The sequence below is a fragment of the Aulonocara sp. 'chitande type north' Nkhata Bay genome, linkage group LG19 (genome assembly GCF_057382095.1).
Source record: "Aulonocara sp. 'chitande type north' Nkhata Bay isolate Kocher_YH1m ecotype deep benthic linkage group LG19, A_spYH_male_GT1.1, whole genome shotgun sequence".
NCBI lineage: Eukaryota > Metazoa > Chordata > Actinopteri > Cichliformes > Cichlidae > Aulonocara > Aulonocara sp. 'chitande type north' Nkhata Bay.
The window spans coordinates 27,330,367-27,351,737 of record NC_141362.1 but is presented as its reverse complement, the minus strand read 5'-3'; the positions used below and the strand labels follow the sequence as shown (position 1 = coordinate 27,351,737).

Genomic DNA, 21,371 nt, shown 5'->3' with positions numbered 1-21,371 from the left:
GATACTTTAAAGGCCACATGATGTTCCACTTTGAGGTATATTACTGTCAGTTAGTACGTCTCTGTTTTTAATGCTGTGACTCACTACAAAATACCAAAACTCAGAGAACACGGGCTGCGCAGCTCTGATGTTTAACAGCTTTGAATCAGAACTCAAGTCCATACACTCACCTGCCACTTCATTAGGTATACCAGTTCAACTGCTCATTAAGTTCCAGAAGAATAAAACTCAGGTAATCACTGGACCAGTTTGAAACCCTTTATTGCCAGTTTATAGACATGAATAGGAAGAGAGGGGGAAAACCCCCATTATTCATAGCTTGACTGAGGGAACACTCAGAAACTGATTGTCACAACTAGGGTTGCCAACCGTCCAGTATTTAGAAACAAAAGTACACGTCCCGTATTGAGCTAATAAGGGACGCACTTTGTCCCGTAATACAGTGAGAATCAAAAGTAGTCTATAAATGTTTATGGAATTAACGCTTTGTTTGAAAACATAATTCCCAGCCCCTCTCCTGCTTTGTGACCAATGAGCTGACAGCACACTTATGACAATTCGAGTATGACAATTCAGATTACCGCTCATCTCATTGGTCGAGGAAAGGTCGCTTGCGGAGAAAATACCAGAAGACAACAGATGACCACAACAAGAAGCATGGCCAACAGGGAAACAAACGCCAACACTGCGGTGCAAGTCTCGGACGACAGTACACCTAAAGCTGGGCAGGCACTGCGATTTTTTCTGTCATGTGCTCTGGACTGTGCTGATGTGTGAAAGGAGGATGTGGAAAACAGCTTATTATAAGTCTTTTAATCCACTCTTACTAATTAAGCAAGAGTCAGAAGTGAAGAAAACACCATAGAGCCTTGTTATGGCAGAGGTTTCTTCCTGTTAAAAGTGAGTTTTTCCTTCCCAAAGTGCTTGCTCATGTGATTGTTGGATCTACCTTACAATATAAAGCACCTTAAGGTGACTGTTGTTGTGATTTGGTGCTGTATAAGTAAAATTGAATTGAACTATGGAGGCATAATTCTACAAAATCCACCATGAAATAACATTATATGGTGTTGATTCACTCCTTTGTTTATTCACCCAATAAACAGAGGTTAAGGCATTTTCTTTTTTAGTTGCTTGTCTGTTGTGGCTTTGGTGACTTAAATGCAAGGGGGTGGGAGATGTGCGTCCATGATGATGATGATGGTTCTCCATTCTTTGTTTCTGTCTTACAGACAGTGATTCATAAGCATTTATGATTAGCGTCAATACTCCCAGTACTACTGCTTTGATAAGTGTTCATGACACAGATGTTACCACTAACCTTTCAAATGTTCTGAAAAATGCACAGTGTTTGTGAAATAATTGAAGTCCTTCTTTGTGCACCTGACAGATTTGTACGTGAGCTAATGCATTGATCCCCTCACCTCATTTGCTGAATCTTCGATCAGGAGCCTTCAGCTGCTGAGGGATGCTGGCATCAGGAAGAGAGAACCATGCAGCAGTGTAATATACAGGAAGAGCTGATTGGATCACACCAAGTGCAGCTCTGTCACAGGCGGTAGAATTAAGTATTTTTTCTTAAATTTTCTTTGACTTATGAGTTGCCTGTTTGCTTAGTGTTGTGTTGAGTATTATTTATTTGATGTAACTTTCAAATCAAACTGATTTAATCTTTGATTTTCATCAAATGACCATTTGACCTTGACCTTCATGGTTAGAGCCCAAGGTCAAAGTTGATCTTGAAAATGGTTTTTTTTTTTCAAGAAACCACATTGATAATGTATCATATGAAAGGGCGTGGAGAGACTTCTTAATTTTTTTTAATATGATACCTTATTACATCACAATAACGCCGTAATGCTTCACAAAATCACCCACTGAGTGAATATATCTGAAAATCTTAAGTTTTTATAGTTTATAGAAGCCAAAGATTTCAGCCAATTCAGCTCCAATCACATGGATAAAGAAAAGAAAATAGTAATAATCCTTTGAGGTCACAGATCAAAGGTCAGTTGCTATAAAAGCAGGCTGATACCAGCATGTTCTAATAAATACATCGTACAACATCAAAGTTTTAGTATAGCCCTTGGCCCTCAGGGGGGCGTTGTCGTCTCAGAGTGCTCTTGTTCTTTGTGTGTTAGGTCACCTTTTTTTTGTTTAGCAGTTAGCTTGCAGTTATGCAAAGTTGCTTATTTGGCTTGAGTTTAGTTATGTTCATTTGCCCTCTTTTGCCCTGTATTGTGAGCTCATTTTGTATATTTTTGTGTGTTTTAGGATAAATAAACCCCTCTTCTCTCAAAGTCCTCACTTTGTCCTCATATCTAACCAGCTCGATCCACAGAGTTTTTGTAAAACTGGCCCCCAGACTTGTGCTTCAGATCTGTGGCCTCGGCAGTGTCTAAAAAACAGCTTAAAGCTCATCTCCTTAGACTTGCATTTGGTTAGTGTGGTTTTTTTTTTTAGGGGAGGGGTGCTTTTGAAAAGTGCTCATTTTAATTACTTACATGAGTACTTCTTTGATTTTCTTTGGCAAATTTATGACTCTAAAATGTGAGGCATAAATGCCAAATATTATGCTTCGTGAAACCCTCCACCCACTCATGCAGCCAGTCCAATGTATTTTAAAACCTTACCCTTACTCCACATAGAAAAAGCTGCTTTAATGTTGTTGCTTTTAATATTTCACTCTGAGAACAGGAAAAAGCGTGGTTTGAGTCATTAAACAATTCTAAGAAGTGTCACCACAAGAACCACAAGACCCTTACATGTATGAGTTGACTTGAAAAAGCTGGGGGTGCTTCTGCTTTGTAGTCGCAATGCTGACATTCATATCCCTGATCAGAGCATCTACTTTGAAATTGAGGTTTTATTAAGGTTTGGTGAAATGCAACAGTAAAACAGAGTGAGCTTAATCATTTCAGCTGTTTATTTGTGTTAGCTGTGCACAGATACAGACAGAAGAATTAAAAAAAAAACATTGCATTGCAAAGGAAATAAAGGTAAGTTAATGCAGATTGGAAACAAAGCTGAAGTCAAAAGTAATGATTACTTGAGCTAAGTCTTCTCAGTCATTACTGCGATTTTTTTTTCAATGTTTATTCATACATCTAAAGTTAGTCATGCTCATTAACGTCAATAAGTGGAGCTCCATTCTCTGCATAAAAGAGCAGCTCCAACTCCTTTGACCTAAAGAGAGAAAAAAATAATTGTGGTGTAAAATCAGGGTTGCAGTATCATCGGTGTCATTGTAGTATTAAGGCATGTTTGCATGCTGAATTTGGTCTCAGTCTCAAACTTAACATCTAAAGTTAAAGTCGCTGCAAAGTGAATCATCTGACAAATGAAAGCATTTCGATGAACCCCTGGGAACTTACTTGCATGCTCCCATGTTGACACAGATGGTCCTCACATCATCAGTTGTTGTGAGTTCCTCAATTAATTCTCCAAGGTGGACCTTCACAAATTTGCGGCAGAGTGATTTTAAGAGTCCAATACCATCGCAGACAGAGAGCAACTTTGACTTCAGGCTCTGTGAAAGAGAAACTTGTATTACTGCTCTGACTGAATAATGCCGTTAATTGTTGCTGGTACTCTATGAGACATTTTACCTCTGCAGTGGCGTTTGGTCCTGCAAGTTTCTTCACCTTGTTTAAAATCCACTTGCAAGCCCAGCACTTTCCTGGAAGCTGCAAATATAAGACACACCCATGCATGTTAGGTGTATTGGTGACTCTAATCAATAAGCTGTAGATGTGCGAGCGAATGGTCGTGTGTGTCTATGTGCCATCCCTGTGAGTGGCTACCCGATCACAGCGTACCCTCTTAATCTTACCCAGTATTAGCTGGGATAGTCTCCAGCCCCAGTGCAAAACTTGTTTGATAAGTCATTCAGGGAATTTATCCTACTTAGAGACATGTTTCAGTATATTCCGTGGATACACTGGTATACTCATTTCTTTGGCAAGCTTGTTAAATACCATGCAATGTTATGGTTTTGTTGGACTTAGTGTGTGGTTAACCTCAAAATATCAGCATAGTTGGGGTTTCAGAAGTCAGATATGTCCCCACATTGTGTTACAAATGAACAAAATTCATTAGTTTTTCTCATTTCTAATCCAATGATTGTTGTTGGCATAGAAATTAATTTGACATGAAAAAGCTTTTCACAAAGACTGCAAAGTGTGACTCCTGATATCAAAAGGTGGACTGATAAAGTGTAACCTAAGTTCTTTAATATTAACACTAACCCCACTTGCCCCCATCGAAATTCCCACGTCCACGTCCTCTTCATCATCGATGCTGACCTCTACGGTCCGTCCATGGACAGCACGGACTGCGATTCAAACAAACAGAAATACTTAATCACACTTTAAATCATAAAGAGAAGATTTGGCAGTTTCATACGGATTCTCATGCAAACCAATTTTTTCGTTACACACCTGAAAATGTTGCCACGAGGCACAGAAAGAGGAGGGAAGACGTTTCCATCGCAGCCACTGAGAGATAATGCTAGTATCTGTAGTTATGGCTGCTTTTAAACAGTTAAAGGTGCATGGGCTCTACACACACCTCATTGCAAGGCGTAAAATTCAAACCACATGTGAGAACACATTTTGCGTGGTTTGGGTGCCACGCTGTGAGAAAGTCACGCACCACCTCGCCCACCCACTAAAGAACAATTAGTGTGTTGTCCACATTTTGAACACAGTGATCCTTTTATGGCTTAAGGCTGTCACAGTGTCCCTGCCTCATTGTTAACACCCCTGAAAATCAATGACTGTATCATGCTATAAATTTATGTGTAAATCTTATTCTAAACCTTTAATATGCAGTTTATTGATCCACAAATATGTATTTCAGTTTTGTGGTCATATATAAACAAAAACCAACACTGATTTTGGACAGAGGTAATTGTAACTGTGCAGGCCTATTTTCTCAACCTGCCTATAAGTTAATAACTTCCTGGAAGGCAATGTGCGACCTTATAAGGGTCCAGTGAGGCGACTCAGTTTTGAAAATAGACTTTCACATTTCTGTCAGAGATCAGAGGTGAGAGAGAACTCTTAAAGTCAGAAGCTCAAAGAATTGCAGCATTTGCAGTACACAGGTTTACTAGCTGCTAATTCAAGCTCACTAGCTGCTTACTGATAGTAATAAGAGTAAAATCTGCACACCTCATTGCTTCTGTGCAACAGAGGTTTTGGAGAAGACAAGGCAACTTCCCAATGGAACCTGTGTGGATTAATTATATGTCAGACGTGAAATTATTATGTAGTTTTATTTGTTGCAAGTAAACAGGACACATTATGAGTAAAATAAGACTTTCTAATTCTAATCAATAGAGTCAATTGCTTTGTTAATAGCTTAGTAGTTACAGAAGACGGTCATGCTTTATGGTGATGACTAATTAGGCAATATGTTTCCAGTATGCACACTCAAAAGCAACTATTAATTTTCATCTAGTCTATAGTTGACAGAATATGAGTCTCATAATACGTATATGTATAAGAAAACCAATGACATCACAGTAAAAATATGTTTTTTTATTGGGAGGGAAAAAGCAAGAAAACATGAACACAGGCTTGTGTTATTAACACAAACAGTTGAAGCATCACAAGTTCTTCAGAACTTTATAAAAAGGTGGCCTTGCAGAGTTTCAGATTAGTGCAGATGGTCTTGGCAGACTTGCCGTTGGTCAAGGCGTCAATCAACTTGTTTTTTACTGTTTTCAAGATCTTTCTGCAGGCCGACTTTAGAAATTGAATTTCAGTTTATTACAGGCACCATCCAACAGCCTCCTGATTTTGTCCTTCAAGTAAAAATATGTGAAAACAGTAAACAAGCAGCTTCAGTATAGGTTTCTTAAAGGTTAAATTAAAATAGCTTTAAATTATGTGTCCAACACTGAGACTATAGACGAAAAAAGTATGACAAAAACAGCAAATGCACAGCATTAATAAAACTTGACAATAATGTCTCTGCTGGCTTGTGGCATATATGTACAAAGCTACAGATGCGTCAAAAAATATTTGCCCCCTTCCCTTTTCTAGATTTTTGCATATTTGTCACAATTACATGTTTCAGATCATCAAACAAAGTTTTACATTAGACAACGAGAGCCCAAGTAAATACAAAATGCAGTTTTTAAATGATGATTTCATTAATTTAGGGGAAACAGCTGTCCAAACCTACCAGGTCCTGTGTGAAAAAATGATTTCCACTCTTGTTAAGTTATGATTTAATTGATTAACCACATTTTTGGAAAGCTGACTTCAATTTCATTAACCCAGCCCAGGCCTCATTACTGCCAGAAATCCTTACAGTAAGCTAAGAAAAAGTGTCAAAAGCAACACATCATGCAACGATGTAAAAGAATCAGCTCATTGACCTCTTTCAGTCTGAAAAGGGTTTCTAAGGCTTTGGGATTCCAATGAACTACAGGGAAAACCATTATCCACAAATGGAGAAAACCTGGAACAGCGGTGAACCTTCCCAGCCTACCAAAATTCCTCCAAAAGCACAGTACTGACTCCTCCAGGAGGTCACTAAGGAGCCCAGAAAACTTCAAAGGAAGTGTCGGCCTCACTTACCGTAGTTAAGGTCAGAGTTCATTATTCAATAATAAGAAAGACACAGGGCAAAACTGAGACCCATGCGCGAGTTCCAAGGTGAAAATCACTGCTGAGCAAAAAGATTACAAAAGCTCACCTCACATATTCCAAAAAACATCTTTATGATCAGTGGGCCCACTGACAAGATAAAAGCGGAACTTTTGAGAAGTCAGAGTCCCATTAAATCTGGCATGAAACTAACACACTATTTCATAAAAAGGCCATCATGGTCAAATACGGTGGCGGTGATATGACGGTCTGGGGCTGTGTTGCTGTTACAGGACCTGGACAGCTTATTGTAACTAATAGACCGATAAAGTCTTCTCTCTACCAAAAAAAACCCGAAGGCGAATGTTTTAGTTCATGCCCCAAAGCTCAAGTGCACATGGTTTATGTGGCAGGATGGTCATTCAAAATTCAACAAGTTCACCTCTGAATGACTCAAAAAACAAAACAAAAAAACACCCCAAAAAGCAAAATGAAGGTTTTGAAGTGGTCTAGTCAAAGTCTAAACCCATCAAATGCTTTAGCAGGACCTTAAAGAGGACATGAAATGCTAACACATAAAGGCTAATTTACACCACTATGCCCTGTTTTGAAAAACGGACATAGATACAACTGTCTGTGAAGCAGCTAATAGACTTACATTTGTTTATGTTAGCTAACTAGTGACAGAATCCATAACTATAGGAGGAAAAGAGACAATAAAACTTAAAAAAATCAGTTTAAGGGGATCACATTTGTGCTGCCCCTGACTGCACTGTATATAACTTCCTATTATCTAAAAATCCCCTCCCAAATGTCAAACCCCAGAGGGCTATTTCTGTGTCAGTGTCACATTTATGTGCTGAAGAAGACTTTTCTACACATTTAAATAATTTCCTATACCCTACCACTTCAATCCAATAACAGCTTGATATGCTGGTATTTTATTGGCAGCACTGTCAGGTTCTTTATGTGGAATTTCTGAAAAATTACAAGAAATTCTGAGAGGTTATTACAGCAGTACTGTTCACCATATATTACAGTCATTACCTTTGATTTATCACTTCCAATCTGCTTCTGCACTCTGGACACAATAGTCATGCAAGTACGGCAGGAGCCTGGAAAAACTTCATCCCACAGAATCTGAGATAAAAGTTTTGGTAAAAAGTTTTCAATTTGCACAAAATAACAAAATAAGCTTCTCTACAAGGGAAACTTTGTCAAATTTTAGCTTTCTCACCTCCTCTTTGTTGTGGTCGCCTTTCTTTTTTTCATGCTGTGGAAAATGCTCCTCCTTAGTTTGGTCCTTCAGAGTCTTCAACGACGCAACAAAAGCTAAGAAATAAAGCATGCTTTAGAAAAGTAGTTCAGTTATCTTAAAGGTGGAGTAAATATTGCTACTTTTTTACTTGTGGAGAGCAGGAGAAGGCCGATGGTGATGGCAGGACTCATGGTTTTCCACGCTGTCAGATTTGTGCTGTTTTCTGGGCCTTTTATACTTCTCTGCGGCTTATTCAGTTTACTTCTCAAAAAAAAATCAGCACTTATTTTACCACATAGTGACCCTTAAACAGCATTTTTAAAATTTGCAGAATAAAGTGTTTTTTAAACAGCATTAACTGTCAGTTGAAATACAACCCCAACTCTAACAAGGTTGGGATTCTGTGAAAAAAGGAAATCAAAAGAGAATTCATTGATTTGCACATCTAGTAAATAAAATAATTTGCATTGTAAAACATAAAAAACATACCAAATGTTTAAACTGATACATTGTAACCTTTCGAGTAAAATATTGGTTCATGTTGAATTTGATTTCAGCCACATATCTTAAACAAGTTAGGACAGGGGCAAAAAAAAAGCTGGAAAAGTAAGCGGTTCTCAAAGGAAACAGCTGGAAGAACATTTTGCAAATGATTAAACCAGCTGGCTTTATTTAGTATAAAAAAGCGTGTCACGGAGAGGCAAAGGTTTTACAAGTAAAGATAGGCCAAGGTTCACTGATCTGCAAAAAAACCCTGCGAAGTGTGGAATAATTTACAAACAATATTCTTGAGGTTGTCTTGAAAGCTTCCTGAAAACCTTCACTTGATTCAAAATCCTGCAGTGAGAATACTGACAGGGACTAGAAAGAGAGAGGCATATCATCACTGATCAGGCACAATTATATGAGCACTGACAAAAAAGAAGTTTAGAATTATTTTACGGGGAAAGTGTTTTTTTTTTGTCCTCAGAGTTGATGTTAGGAGCATAAAAAAATATAAGAGCAAGCGTAAGGATTTAAGCAAGTATGACAAGGGTCAAATTGTGATACTGGCTGTAGCTCAGGTGGTAGAGCAGGTCACCTGGACAAGATACTAACTGCATGTTTATTTCTGATTTATCCATAGTAGTATGAATGTGTGTGAATGTTAGTCATAGGAGGCCCTAAAGTGGCTCAAATTCCCAAAAAGGTCAGTGCTTGCTGTAGTTATGGATGAGGGTCGCCTGGTCTACTGAATCTTTTCATTTACATCACATGGATGGCTGGGTGTATGTGCGTAGCTTCCCTGGGGAACATGAGCACCAGGATCTACTTTTGTGTGCTGTGGTTATTTATGCTCCCCTGGTTTGACTTGCACCTTATCGTGGGTGCGCATGAAGAGGTGAAAAACATGCACAAATTTGATAGCTCTTCTTACATTTCTTGTCTTGGCAGCCCATTCTCCCACTGGTAAGCTGCAGCTTTGAGCTAATGTTAAAAGCATATAAGTGCATGGTCTAGCAGCTCCTTTATTTTATGTTTTTAATCAATGCAAAATGTAAAATGCAATGTAAAAATAAAGGAAAAATAGTTTCTTAATGATGTGAACCGCATCTCTGTCTGATAACTTGTTCTTAGTGACTGGTATATTTTTGAAGTAAATATTGCAAGGGCAGTGTTATCAGATTTTACTTCAGATCTACATTTTAAAGATCTTACCGGCCCTCTCCACCACCACTATGCTTTTTGTGGCTCTCACACCACAAGTTTTCACATTTTGACCACGTGTATATTTTGAGGTTCCGTCAATATTCGTATCTGTATGTGTTTTTGTGTGAGAATATGTGCAAAATGGTGCAATGTGAAAGAATTGTGCAGGCACCTTTTCTCATTTTACCTGTAAGTTAGTAACGTCCTGACATTATAATGGCAATCTCAATCCCCACACTACAGGGCTGTTGGGCCTCTCACACCGCATGCCACTTTTGATATTTTGCCAAATGTATGGTTTGAGTCTTCCATTGTGTATTTCAATTTTGAAGATATATTTGCTAGTGAGCTTTCTATAGTTTTAACAGCTGAAAAGGAAACGCAGACCAACACCTTTTTGCTTCGAACGCTTACGTGTTGTACATTCTCGCTTTCAAGAGCACAGTCAGCAACATTGTAAAAAGAAAAAAAATGCTGCTGACAGTTGCTGACATGTGTCATAGAGTATAGAGAGTATGTGTGAAAGTTCACAATCTGACAGAATTGCAAAATTGAAAAACAACTTAAAAATGGACATACCTGCATGAAATCCTATCATGTTCTTCTAAAACTGCAAAGAGAATATGGGAATGTGTGGCAAACACCGAAAACGCAAGGTTAATGACTCTTTAGCTTTTACACACTGCTGAGCAGGTAGTGCAGAGCCTGTACAAACAGTGAGGGGGAAATTAAGCAGTCAAGTTGTGGGCCGACAGGTGCTGTGCATGAAAATATCAGTAAAGACATGAGGTTGGTCAGGTGGGAATAAACTAAGGCTGCTTAAGGTCATCCCCTCTTGTAGGTGCTGTTATGAATCTATTTCAGCTGAAATAGAACAAGATACACCCCAGTTAGGTCACCAGTCTGTCACACATAAGCGGATGAAAATGGATTGATAAAAATATCCAAAAGGACATTCAAGATGATTCACTAAAATAAAAGTATTACCAAATGAACAGTGGTTCATTTCCAACGTCCTATTGGAGAACACATCCGTGAAAGAGTCAGTTTCACACATGCCGCCACAAAGGCACCACTTACAACTGGGGAAATTTCCTGCGGGTTTTTAAAGCCAAGTTGTTCTGAGTGGCAGATAGCTTTGAAAAAATTTCATGCATGCAATGGCGAGGCTCTTCTTGAAACAAAGGAAGTGCAGAAAACAGTTTTCTTAAAGTAGATATGAAACACTGCATTTTTAAGGGCTAATTTACTCAATGGACACCTACTATAAAACACTCATAGATTTACTGTGAAGCTTTGATTTCAAGATTTGAGATTCAAAGTGTTTATTGTCATGTGTACAGAAGAAATAGCATTTCTCTGTGCAATGAAATTATTCCTTTGCTGTCCATACACAAATGCCAAGTTACTGTAGGTAAGGGTTAAAGGAACAAGATAAATAAGGATAAAAATAAGGATAAAAATTAATGAAAGATAATTAAATAAGTACAAAAATAAGTAAGTGAAGACAAGTGAGGTATGCAGATGTACAAAGGAGCTTAATGTGCAAAATGAACTTAGTGTGCAAAGTGTCCTGATGTGCAAATTGCAGCTGAGGTAGGTCAGCCGTTCAGGAGTCTGATAGCAGTGGGGAAGAAGGAGTTGTTGAGTTGTGAATTTCTGGATTGGAACAGTGCATGTTGAGCGTGTGTGGGGTCTTTGAGGATGGAGGCAGCTCTCCTCTGGACTCTGTGATGGTATGCTCTGCAGAGAGGGCAGCGGACTCCTGGTGATCTTCTCCGCAGTCATCACTCTCTGCAGGCGTTTGCGGTCCGTAGCAGTAGTGCTGCCGTTCCATGCAGTGATGCAGCTGGTCAATGTGCTCTCCACAGTGCAGCTGTAGAAGCTGCTGAGGATCTTGGTCGACATACCAAATTTCCTCAGCCTCCTCAGGAAATGCAGCCGCTGCTGAGCCTTCTTGACCAGCTGTTTGGTCTCCAGGTGAGGTCCTCACTGAGACCCACCACAGTCGTGTCATCGGTTGCTGCACAGTTATGAGTCAGCAGAGTGAACAGCAGTGGGTTGAGCACACAGCCCTGAGGGGCTCCAGTGCTCAGTGTGGTGTGTGGTGTATACTCTGTCGCAGGGCTAAAACAGAGACTGGCAACTCATCCATACATGTGTAACCAGTATGAGGCTTTTATTGCGTTACCCTTACCCCAGATAGAAAAGGGGTGTTTTTGTTCATTTACTTTTAATATTCCCCACTGAAAACAGAAACTAGAGGTCTGACTTTCTTTACACCATTAAAAATTCTAAGAAGTGCCACCAGAAGAATCACTAAAAATGTATGTGCATGACTTGACTCAGCAAAAGCTGTGGTGCTCCTGCTTCATAGTGACAGTTCGAACATTCATATCTTTGATAACAATGGCTGCTCTGAACTTGAAGTTTCATTTAGATTTGGCAAACACAAAAAAACAGAGTCAGTGAAATGATTTAATCTGTTTATTTTTTAAGCTCTGCATAGATAGAAGAATGGAAAATGCAGCCATTGTAAAGGAAATAAAGGTAAGCTGTTTTGAAGGATAAAAGTGATGATACTTTAAAGTGTGGGAGCTAGCTCTTGTCAATTATTTTTGGAATAAAGTTTGATGGGGTTTTTTTCATGCATGTAAGGTCATTGAAACTCCTTAATTTCAGTGTCTGGACCTCCCTCCTTTGGATAAAAGAACAGGTCCACTTCCCTTGGCCTAAAGAGGGAAAATTGGAAAAACAGAAACACATACGTTTAAATATAATGAGTTATGATAAAAACTATATTTCATTGTTTTATTGTAACTCATTATATTTAAACGTATGTGTTTGTGTTTGGTGGTTAAATCTCTACAGGGGTTGCTTACTTTAATTCTCCTCGTAGTCCTAACATGCCCTGGACAGCATTGTGGGAAGTGCAGCCTCTGATGATGCAGGATAACGCACCATGTCATGAATCTCAAACTGGTTTATTAAACATGACAATGAGTTCATTGTATTGGAAGTCACAGTCATCAGATCTCAATCACACAGATAGATATGCTGCTAACATATCTGCAGCAGTCACCCCCAATATGGACCAAAATCTCTGAGAAATGTTTCCAGCACCTTGTTGAATCTCTGTCACAAAGTGTGAAGACAGTTCTGAAAGCAAGTGTGCTCCAACCTTTTACTACAGCACTATAACTAACTTCAATGAGCTGAACTGAACAGCGAGTTCTTTACTTGTTCTTACACACTGATCATTTATTAACCTGATGTTATTTTTTTTTTAAAGCTAGTTAGCTCTAAGCAAAGTAAAATGATGCTACTGTTGATGATGAGCACAGTGTGGGAATCTTTAGTTTGAGCTACACAAAACTTATCTACGATCGAGACTTTGCATAGAATGTGGGTTCTGTTTTTTTTCTCTGGTTAGACACTTGACCCATGATCGGTTATTTATTTTTAGTTTTTTCATGCAAAGTTATTTGCTGGCGAAATGTTCAAGAACGACACAGACAGCTCACTAAGTCATCATTTTCACTGACACATGCCACACCAAGAAGAAATAATGGTCTTTGGCTGAGGATATTAGCAGCACACACCAGCATCCTGTTATGGTGAAGCCTGATGGGCTGAATGAATTAATGAATGCTTTTCCTCTTAATATTTAAATGATCATTACATGGATTTCTTTACAGGATTAAAGGTTTCAACAAAGTCCCCCCTGAAGAATTGTTTAAAATTTATGTGCATGACTTTATTGAAGTGCTGCTGCTTCATAGCGACAGTGCTGGCATTCATATCTCTGATCAGAGTGGCTACTCTGAAGTTTGGTTTGGAAAATAACAACAACAAAACAGAGTCAATGTGATGATTTCAGCGGTTTATTTGTGATACCAGTGCATAGATACAGATAAAGAAATTGAACGTATGGCATTGCAAAGGAAATAAAGGTAAATTGATGCCGTTTGAAAAGAAAGCAGAAGAAGAAACTAATTGGTTAATTATTGGCAAATGCGACTGGGATGACTTGTTGATTGTTTTTTCCAAAGCCGTTGTGGATTGTATTCGTGCAGATGAAGTCAGTGAAACTCCTTAACGTCAATGCGTGGAGCTCCCTTCTCTGGATAAAAAAACAGGTCCACCTCCTTTGGGCTAAAGAGAGCAAATCAAAACAAACAGAAACATTAAAAACATATAATGAGCTATTACAGATAATATTAGGGTATGTTTGCATGTTGAAGCTAGCCTATGTATTTAGCATTTATCAAGTTAAAGTTGTAACAAAGTGAAGTAAACACTGCTGAGACATTTCTGAAAATGAACTGTAACCCACTTTAATATAATCTAATGTGAATTGTATTTTGCACTCATAAATAACATTGCTGTTGTTATTTTGCACGCTTCTATTTGGTGTATTGTCCCTTTATCAAATTTACCAGAGACAGCCACTCGCTGGTGGAAGTAGAGGGGGGGGAGAACGCACGAACGTACGAGCCTGTGAGTGAAGAGAGACTACCGAGCACGTTGGGAACAGATGCCTTATTAAAATTTTTATTTTAATGTGATTGTGTCCAGCTTCGGTCCTTGTGGATAACATCTACTGTGAGTCTGAATGAGGATTTGGCCAAGTTGTGCCGCGTGGAGACCCTAGCGTTGAAAACCCGACGCTGTTAACCTGAGACTGTTGGATCAACTCACGTCCCAGAGATAAGGAAATGATTCACACTTCTGGTAGCACTTCACTTTAATCTCTGTTCCGCAAGGACTCAAGCCAACATTTGATTTTACACATGTGATCCCCAAATAGCGCGCATAAGAGTGGTCAGTTTTCCGGGTTATTTATAAAAGCTGTGCTATTTTTATTATTATTATTATTTTTTAATCCAGACGCCTTCAAATTTAAGAGCAAAATACCTTAACCTCCCCTTTCCGGCGTGAAATATCAGCGCAAAGATTAGTAGATTTCATGTCGCAAACGTTATTAAATCTGTTTGTGCACTTAATTTAAATATTCTCCTCCCAAAACTATCTGAAATGCATATGCAACACGGTCAGCTGCAAAAGTCTTTTTCTCTAAGAAGTTCACACCTGTTGGAGGCAATCTTGTCACTGCGCTCTCTTTGAAAGTATCGACAGTAACGCTTTCATTGTAATTGTATTGGTAACCCACTGAAGTGCTACTGAACGTTCCCAACCAGTCATTCTGCAAGTGTAGCAGACAGAAGAAATCTAGATTAACCGCAAAGGAGCTGATGATGGTTAGCATGTGTTACAGGCATGGCCCTTTAAGGATGAAGCCTGATGGGAAATGTATTCGGGATGTGTGTAGCGGGACTGCCTGGTGGGTGTATGTAGAGAGAGAGCGGAGAAGGGGAAAAAAGTAACGGTTAGCTACAGAAGAGACGAAAAGAAAATAAATAAAAGGAATATAATAACTCCCTCGACAGCCAGAGTTGTGTCGGCGATGCTCGCTGTGAGTAAACTTTCAGCCCACTGTACGCGGTGTTCGTGCCTTGGAGAAGAAATAAAGTTCGGTGAAGCAGTTTCCTACGCCTCCTTCGATCTTTTTGCTAGCCGGCGTAGCCGGCAACAGTAAGCTGTTGCCGGCTACGCGTCAGTTACAGAACCTTCAAGTAACTGCCAGAGGTTTCCGCGGATCTGGCGCGGTAACACATGACAGAAAAACCTGAACTGGACACGGAGAGATATTTATTTATTCTGGGACTTAGATGCATAGATTATTTTGCATGGATATTTCTGTGTCTTCTATTTCCCATAAACAAGCCAGCACTTCAAAATTCACGCTGGTCTGTTTTTTTTTAGGGCTCCTACTTATAAACTGCTACTTTGGTCCCATAGCTATCTCTAAAATTCTGCAATGCTGCAGAAACCATTCAGATCAACCCTGATTTAAACTATGTGGTTTCAGATCAACAAGACAAAATAGTGGGAACTTACTTGCATGCTCCCGTGTTGACACAGATGGTCCTCACATCATCAGTTGTCGTGAGTTCCTCGATCAATTCTTCCAGGTGCACCTTCACAAATTTGCGGCACAAAGGTTTTAAGAGTCCAATTTCATCGCAGATAGAGAGCAACTTTGACTTCAGGCTCTGTGAAAGTAAAACTTGCATTACTGTTCTGACTGAATGATGCCGTTAACTGCTGCAGGTACTCTATGAGACATTTTACCTCTGCAGTGGCGTTTGGTCCTGCAAGTTTCTTCACCTTGTTTAAAATCCACTTGCAAGCCCAGCACTTTCCTGGAAGCTGCAAATGTAAGACACACCCATGCATGTTAGGGTTATTGGTGGCTCTAAATAAGACGTTAATTATAGTAGTACTTTTTCCAGGTTGGAATCATTAAACAACATATATCTTTCAATTTCGGCACCATGGTGAAAAAAAAAATCAGTTCAAAGGAATCCTTAAAAAAAAAAAAATCCCGGATATTCATGCCGAAGATGAGTGTATCCAAACCTCTGACCACAACTGTATCTGTATATTTGTGATATACTGTATGTGTACTGCTGTTTATTAATAATAATGATGTATAAAAATATAAAATACGTTTTTAATAAAGGCATGGATGTGAGAGTGAATGTTTCTCTGTGTCTCTGTGGCATTCACATGATGATGATGATTGGCTGTCTGACCAGTGTACCCTGCATCTCCATCCCAAGTGCAAAAGTAGTTTGATAAGTCACTGAGACAATGGACCCTACTTGGTGAAACTATTATTAATATATTTATTCTTTGTTTCTCTTTCTCTTTTACTAAGTTCACTTTTAAATTCACTGTATTCACTTGTGCCAGGAATCTTTTTTTTTTTTACTTAGGTAAACTCTGAATACTTCTACCATTACTGATCATAAGTCTTATTTTTTGTTTAGTCAGGTTGACTTAGAAATTAAGTTGAAATGAAAAAGTTCAGATTTTTCACTGAGACCGCGAAGTGCCACCCCTGATATTCAAAGTGCAAGCTCAGTTCTTTAAAGCGGTAACATTAACCACTTGCCCCCATCGAAACTTCGATGTCCACGTCCTCTTCATCATCGATGCTGACCTCTAAGGTCCGTCCATGGACAGCACGGACTGCGATTCAAACAAGTAGAAATGCCAAATTACAATTTAAGTCATAAAGACACATCGGTGATTTTGCAGTTTCATATCCACTCTCATGCAAACAAGTGTTAAGGTACACACCTGAAAATGCTGCCACAAGGCACAGAAGGAGGAGTGAAGATGTTTCCATCGCAGCCAGTGAGAGATGATGCCTGAGTATCTGTGGTTATAGATGCTTTTATATAGGAAAAGGTGCATGGGTTGCACACGTACATTTCTGAAATTCAAACCCAGTTACCACAGAGCAGAAAATATACACATCACCGCAACAACCTACATATTTGGATTTGTCTTTTTTAGTCAGTCAGTGCACTCCCTTATTAACATAAAAGGCAATGGCATCTTGGGGCAATATTTTATCTCTTATTTGAATATTAATGTTTATATGACCATCTTTATCGAGTTTATTTAGTTAAGTTTTGCAAAATCTAATAACAGCTAGTGTTTTGTCCACATTTAGAGCAGGGCGATGCTTTTATGCACAATGTTCTCACATCACTTTAGAGGTTTTTGTGACTGGTTAACAGTAGAATTTCAGAGAAAACTGATTATAAATTTACTATAATATAATATATAGATGTGGTATTGTTAGTGCTTTTTGACTTGTATTTCACAGTGTTTCTGACTTATTGGTAAAGCCCCTGCCATGTAGCCACTGATTAATGGTATATATTATATATATGTAATTTTACCTATAACTGATCCATGAATGTGGGTTTAGATATTTGCCAGTTTTGCAGTCATATAAAATAAATAAATAAATCCAACACTGATGTGTACAGGGGTAATCATAACTGTGTGCATACATATTCTCATCTTGCCTCTAAACGAATAACTTCCTCCAACGTAATGTTTGACGTTATAAAGGTATTTGTGTCCGGTGTGGTGACTCAAAGCTGCCCAAGTGGACTTTTGAAATTTCTGTCAGTGATCAAAGGTGAGAAAGAACAAGGGTTCATTAGCAGCTTGTTGATAGGAAGAAAGGAAGTGTATGAAAAAAGTATGCATACCTCAATTTTCTTAGCAAGAAGAAGAGGAGTCAACTTCCAGATGGAACCTGTGTGGGTTAATGACCTTTATTCAAAGTTATGTCCAAGCATACGCATAGGAAAATTAATGACATCGCAGAAATAAAAACTAATTTTGCAATGATAAATAGAAAGTAACTATACTGTCCTGTTTCTGATGGATGCAAAGGGCTGATTTAGTGTCATTATCTCAGATGTTTCTGTCTGTTTGGACTGGCTGTTAGATTGAGTTGATAAAGAATGTATCTTGCACACCCACAGAGACTGCTGCGGCTGCTGCACCTGCAAACATTCGTTTGTCTGTGGTAGGTTGCATAAGATTCACTCCCTGTGAATCAAGTTCCAGCTTCAGTTTTAAAATGTAATGTGCAAACACAATATGTACACATAGCTCACCACTGACTACCTAAAATGAACAACTGCTGCATGTTGCTTACACAGCATGCATCTGTAATTCCCCACTAACACAACAGCATCCCACGGCACTGCAGAATGAATAAATAACTCAAAGATGGTCAAATAGTCATACAACTTGTGGAGAACTTTCATCAGTCAAAGGTCCGCAAACAGTTTGGGCCCCATGAGAGTAGCGTAAGTGCTAGTAGATTTGTTTTAGGGGTGGAAATGCTCAATATGCAGATGTCCAACTAAACTGTGCGACGATGAAATGCTTACAGAGTTTCAGATTAGCACATATGGTCCGGGCAGAGTGGTTGTTTGTTAAGACATTGATCAACTTGATTTTTTACCGTTTTTAAGATCCTTCATTAGCCCAGTTTCAGAAGTCTGCCACTCGCTGGCACATTAAAGGCCTCCTCATTTTGTTCTTTAAGTAAATACATTTAAAATAGTAAATTAGCAGATTCACTATGGGTTTCTTCAAGGTTACGCCAAAATAACTTATTTATTTGCATGTATATAAACTGTAAAACAACAAAACTATAGAAGTGATAAAGCAGAAAGTAAAAGCACTACTGACTTGTGGCATATTTACTGAGATTTACAGGAATTATGAGAGATGGATTTCTCCAAAATAATTTTATTTATACAAACAAGATACAGTAAAATAAATGAAATCATCATTTAAAAACTGTATTTTGTATTTACTTTGTTTTTTTTGTCTAATATTAATATTAATTGGTGATTAAACCCTCAGAAACCCTCCAATGGGCCGGAATTAAAGGAATTCTGCAAAGATGAGTGGGTCAGTTATCACAAATACTTGATTGCAGGTCTTGTTGAAGAACTGGTTATTAGGTTTAGGGGGCAATTAATTTTTCACATCAGACGTAGGCATACCTGAGTTTCAGGATATGAACTGATGATTGTCCAGGTCCTGAACCAACAAAGCAGCCCCAGTCTATTACACTACCACCACCATGTATGATGTTCTTTTTAAGAAATAGTGTGTTAGTTTTATGCCGGATGTAGCCAAATTTAAACCTTCCAGAAAATTCAGCTTTTGTCTTTTCACTATTTCTTTTTGTTGAATCATAAAGTCTGACCTCAGCTGAGTCAAGTGAGGCCTGCAGTTCTTTAGATGTTGTTCTGGGTTCTTCATTGACCTCCCGGATGAGTCATTGGTACATTCTTGGAGTAATTTTGGTAGGCCAGCCACTCCTGGGAAGTTTTCTCACCTCTTTTCCCATTTGTGGATAACAGTTCTCTCTGTAGTTCACCAGAGTCCCAAAGCCATAGAAATAGTAACTTGTTCCAGACTTATAGATATTGATGACTTTGTTGTTTCTTAGTAATTTCTTTAGATCACATCATGTGTGGCTTTTTGAGATCTTTTAGCCTGCTTTACTTGCATAATAAGCTAAAAGTCTCAGCTAAAAAAAACGCTTTCAAAATAAAAAAGCACTCGTTTGGATGAATATAATAAATGCAATGTGCTCACATGTCAGTGAGTCACTATCTCTGCAGAGGAAGTTTTAGCTTTCTCACCTCCTCTTTGTGGTCTTTGTTGTGGTCATCTTTCTTGTTTTCATGTCGTCATAACTGCTGTGGAAAATGCTTCTGTACAGTTTGGACCTTCAGAGACTTCCATGACTCAACAAAAGCTAAGAAATAGAACATGCTTTAGAAAAGTAGCTGAATTATCATTAAGGTTTAGTAAATATTGATGCTTTTCTTACTTGTGGAGAGCAAGAGAAGGCCGATGGTGATGGCAGGACTCATAGTTGTCCACGCTGTTTCATCACAGCTGTTTTGTGGGCCTTTTATTCTCTTTTCAGCTTATGGAGATTGTTTGTCAACTGTATCAGGGCTTATTTTACTACATATGTGACCCTTAAACAGAATGCAATTATTTGCAAATCTCATAAAGCCATCTTTGACGCCCAGCATGTTTGCAATCTGAACCCAGGGCCCTGCAGATCAACATTTTTAATAACATTCAGCTTCTTAATGATCTGAACCACATCCAGCTGTTAATTCTTTCTTGATGGTCTTAAGTTTTAAATTAAAAATTCCCAAGGTGGTATTGTCAGGCTTTTCTTTTCAACGTCAAAGCTTTTCGAGGTCTCGGTCTCCACACCACCACCATCAATCACTACTAGGGTGCATGTTGGACCTCTCACACCACATACTACTTTTCATATTTGCCCACATGCATAATTTAAATATGTACTGTATTTTGATTGTAAAGGTTTATGTATCCATGAGGGTTTTATGGGTCAACAGCTGAAAAGGAAACACAGACCACCACCACCTTCCTGCATCACACCTATTCAAGCACATGATGTACGTGCCTTCTTTTAAATGCACACTTGGCAAATTTATGAAAAGAAAAAAACTTTACAAGAAGTCGTCTTATTGCTGCTGACAGCAGGTGCTGTCATTTTGTACATCTGCATATACATTTGTGAGTCAGAGATGCAGCGTATGTGCGAAATGACACGATGTGAAAGAATTGAAAAACTAATCTGAATGAAAAAAATGCATGTATCCGCATGAACCCCCTTCAAATTCTTTTAAAAGTGCATAAATATAGAAATATGTGATAAATACAGGAAGCACACGGTGAATGGCTCTTTAACTTTTTCACTCTGCTCATAAGCAACTGTGTGTTGCTTAGTGCTGAGCAGGTAGTCCAGATCCTGTGCAAACAATGAGGTAAAAAGCAAGCAGTCAAGCTGTGGAACTAATCAATGTGACCACTGAAAATATCAGTATCAGTAAATATCAGTTCAGAAAACATGAGCTCAAAACAGACACTTTGTCAGTTATGATAGTTAAGTTTTGCACAGTTTGTGAGTTCCTATTTTGTTTTGTTGAGAACATTAAACATTTGGCAGTAGCTCCAACCAAAGGGCAGATGGAGGAGGTGTCCGTGCTGAAGATATTAAGGTTTTAATTGGGGGTTATCAGAGTAGCCAATCAGAATCTAAGGTGCTGCACTGCAGTGGAATAAATCAGAATTTCCGAACAGTTTTTGTGAAAAGGCGAATCTTCTTCACACACAAAGGTTAACTATGGAGTTCCACAGGGTTCTGTGCTAGGACCAGTTCTGTACTATTTACATTGATCTTACTTGTCTTAGGCAGTACAATTACAAGGCATAGTATACATTTCCACCCACCTTTTTCTTGCCATGACATCCGATGGCATTCATTGATTAGTTAGACTTATGGCTTAAAGACAGAAGGGCCCAGATGGCCTCCTATG

The 21,371-nt window shown here is 38.7% G+C and overlaps 2 protein-coding genes across 2 annotated transcripts; both read right to left on the bottom strand.

Moving 5' to 3' along the window:
* Positions 1 to 2,937: 2,937 nt before the first annotated feature.
* Positions 2,938 to 4,503, bottom strand: LOC147307204 (antimicrobial peptide NK-lysin-like). The gene is made up of 5 exons (XM_086274664.1): positions 4,440 to 4,503; positions 4,248 to 4,333; positions 3,609 to 3,686; positions 3,375 to 3,529; positions 2,938 to 3,186 (listed from the first exon to the last, which is right to left on the bottom strand). Exons 1-5 carry the CDS (start codon positions 4,486 to 4,488, stop codon positions 3,114 to 3,116), a joined length of 441 nt encoding a protein of 146 aa, XP_086130790.1. The 5' UTR covers positions 4,489 to 4,503; the 3' UTR covers positions 2,938 to 3,113.
* An 8,926-nt stretch (positions 4,504 to 13,429) lies between these two features.
* Positions 13,430 to 17,071, bottom strand: LOC147307203 (antimicrobial peptide NK-lysin-like). The gene is made up of 5 exons (XM_086275967.1): positions 16,756 to 17,071; positions 16,568 to 16,644; positions 15,742 to 15,819; positions 15,508 to 15,662; positions 13,430 to 13,701 (listed from the first exon to the last, which is right to left on the bottom strand). Exons 1-5 carry the CDS (start codon positions 16,802 to 16,804, stop codon positions 13,629 to 13,631), a joined length of 432 nt encoding a protein of 143 aa, XP_086132093.1. The 5' UTR covers positions 16,805 to 17,071; the 3' UTR covers positions 13,430 to 13,628.
* Between the last annotated feature and the right edge of the window lie 4,300 nt (positions 17,072 to 21,371).

Excerpts from the sequence above, each read along its gene's own strand:
- LOC147307204 (XM_086274664.1), bottom strand. The coding sequence starts at position 4,488 with ATGGAAACGTCTTCCCTCCTCTTTCTGTGCCTCGTGGCAACATTTTCA. Across the intron at positions 3,687-4,247 it reads TTTCGATGGGGGCAAGTGGG|CTTCCAGGAAAGTGCTGGGC; the intron begins GTTAGTGTTAAT and ends TTATATTTGCAG. Across the intron at positions 3,530-3,608 it reads GACCAAACGCCACTGCAGAG|AGCCTGAAGTCAAAGTTGCT; the intron begins GTAAAATGTCTC and ends TCTCTTTCACAG.
- LOC147307203 (XM_086275967.1), bottom strand. The coding sequence starts at position 16,804 with ATGGAAACATCTTCACTCCTCCTTCTGTGCCTTGTGGCAGCATTTTCA. Across the intron at positions 16,645-16,755 it reads CCTTGTGGCAGCATTTTCAG|TCCGTGCTGTCCATGGACGG; the intron begins GTGTGTACCTTA and ends TTTGAATCGCAG. Across the intron at positions 13,702-15,507 it reads GTCAACACGGGAGCATGCAA|CCCAAAGGAGGTGGACCTGT; the intron begins GTAAGTTCCCAC and ends TGCTCTCTTTAG.